This window comes from Lithohypha guttulata (assembly GCF_036872675.1).
Source record: "Lithohypha guttulata strain CCFEE 5908 chromosome Unknown scaffold_58, whole genome shotgun sequence".
NCBI classification, from domain to species: Eukaryota; Fungi; Ascomycota; class Eurotiomycetes; order Chaetothyriales; family Trichomeriaceae; genus Lithohypha; species Lithohypha guttulata.
In genome coordinates this window covers 1-1,451 of record NW_027042807.1, presented here as the reverse complement: position 1 = coordinate 1,451, position 1,451 = coordinate 1, and the positions used below count along the sequence as shown (strand labels likewise).

The 1,451-nt window shown below is 47.7% G+C and overlaps 1 protein-coding gene across 1 annotated transcript; it reads left to right on the top strand.

Moving 5' to 3' along the window:
• Positions 1-169: 169 nt before the first annotated feature.
• LTR64_008844 (uncharacterized protein) lies at positions 170-1,261 on the top strand (the record flags this gene model as incomplete). The annotated part of the gene is made up of 2 exons (XM_064903124.1): positions 170-964; positions 1,016-1,261. 2 exons carry the CDS (start codon positions 170-172, stop codon positions 1,259-1,261), a joined length of 1,041 nt encoding a protein of 346 aa, XP_064750463.1.
• Positions 1,262-1,451: the final 190 nt, after the last annotated feature.

Genomic DNA, 1,451 nt, shown 5'->3' with positions numbered 1-1,451 from the left:
GTCTCTTAGCTCTGAACAACGAGACATTATCCTACTCCGATGGGCTAGGTACGAGCATTTGATTCCGTCGCTCGCGACGTTCTTTGAGGACCTGAAGTATCTCGAATCAATTGCCGCGATCCTCAGACTACTCCTCAAACCTCTACGGAAACACTCGTTATGTAAGGCGATGAGGGCTGCTTTCCAACCCATCCAAGGATCGACGCATCAATTGGTATGGGAAGAGGCTTATGCTGGGCTCATTCTCTTTGCCATGCGCTACCTGGAAGAGCTAAGGCCAGGATCACTTAAGCTTGAAAGATCTCAATCACGTATCTCGCAGGAACGTAGCGCGCACACCCTATATCTTTTCGCACAAGAGGCCCACCAGCTGGGCTTTCGATCTGCTTCCATTGAACAAATCTTAGCAACACATCCTGACAGACTTGAGGCGGAGAAAACTCTGAAGCGAGCCAGAGATCCCAGCTTCTGGGCATACGATGGATCTACTTTTGAAGATCATGTCCGACAAATCATGGCGTTATACGACAAAGCCACACGGGTATCTATATCACAGGGAAACCCTCGGATAGTATGCTACGATGAAGGCGAGACTCTAGGTCGGAGATCGGGTCGGCCCTTTTGGCAGGCACACGCGCAGAGCTGTGGATTCTTAGAGTTCAAGAATATAAAGGCCGAATATCCTGATCAACAAGGAGAAGTGACCGCCTTCTACGTACGGCGATCAGTCTACTATTCATTTTTCGAGACTTCAATTGAAATCGACCATCACATCCATCGTCTCAGTGAACAAACTGTTACAGCAAACCCGTCTGGACCAGATATAACCATGAACTCTTCGTCTGCACAGGTGGAGCAACATAGCACTTTAAATTCACCACTACGGTCAATATACGATCTAGGTACTCAGCTCGTCAGAGATCCGCGAAGCTTGTACTCCCCAAGTGTGTACTCTAGGGAAATGGTAAGTCTCTATTGCCTAAGTCTCGCAATGTACGTACTGACGTGATCTTAGGAACTCAGTGACCCAGATGTCATCACTATCAAATTCACCGAATGGGGCGGATCCTTTGAAAAGCGAGTTGAATACCACGTAGGGAAAGAAGAAGATGTAAAGAATATGGCAGAGCTACTCGCAGCGAGATTTACCTTAACTGCCTCTAGCGCCTTAATCTTGGACCCAGAATCTTGCCTCGAAGTCGCCTTAAAGGACCCTGAACATAGAGTATTTTTAGTGGATCCCAATGCATACCGACGATAAGATGTATATTGGGTTGAGCCTTCGTATTGACGGGCTGAACCATCGCTTGAGAGGTCCACACCATTACCTGTATGACCCATCCCAAGAATTACCTGGCCTGACCCTGAAGATTTGTTGGGTCGATCCAGATACTTAATGGTGTGGTCCAGTACAGCTATGACCTGGACCAGATTTGTACTGGTCTATCCCA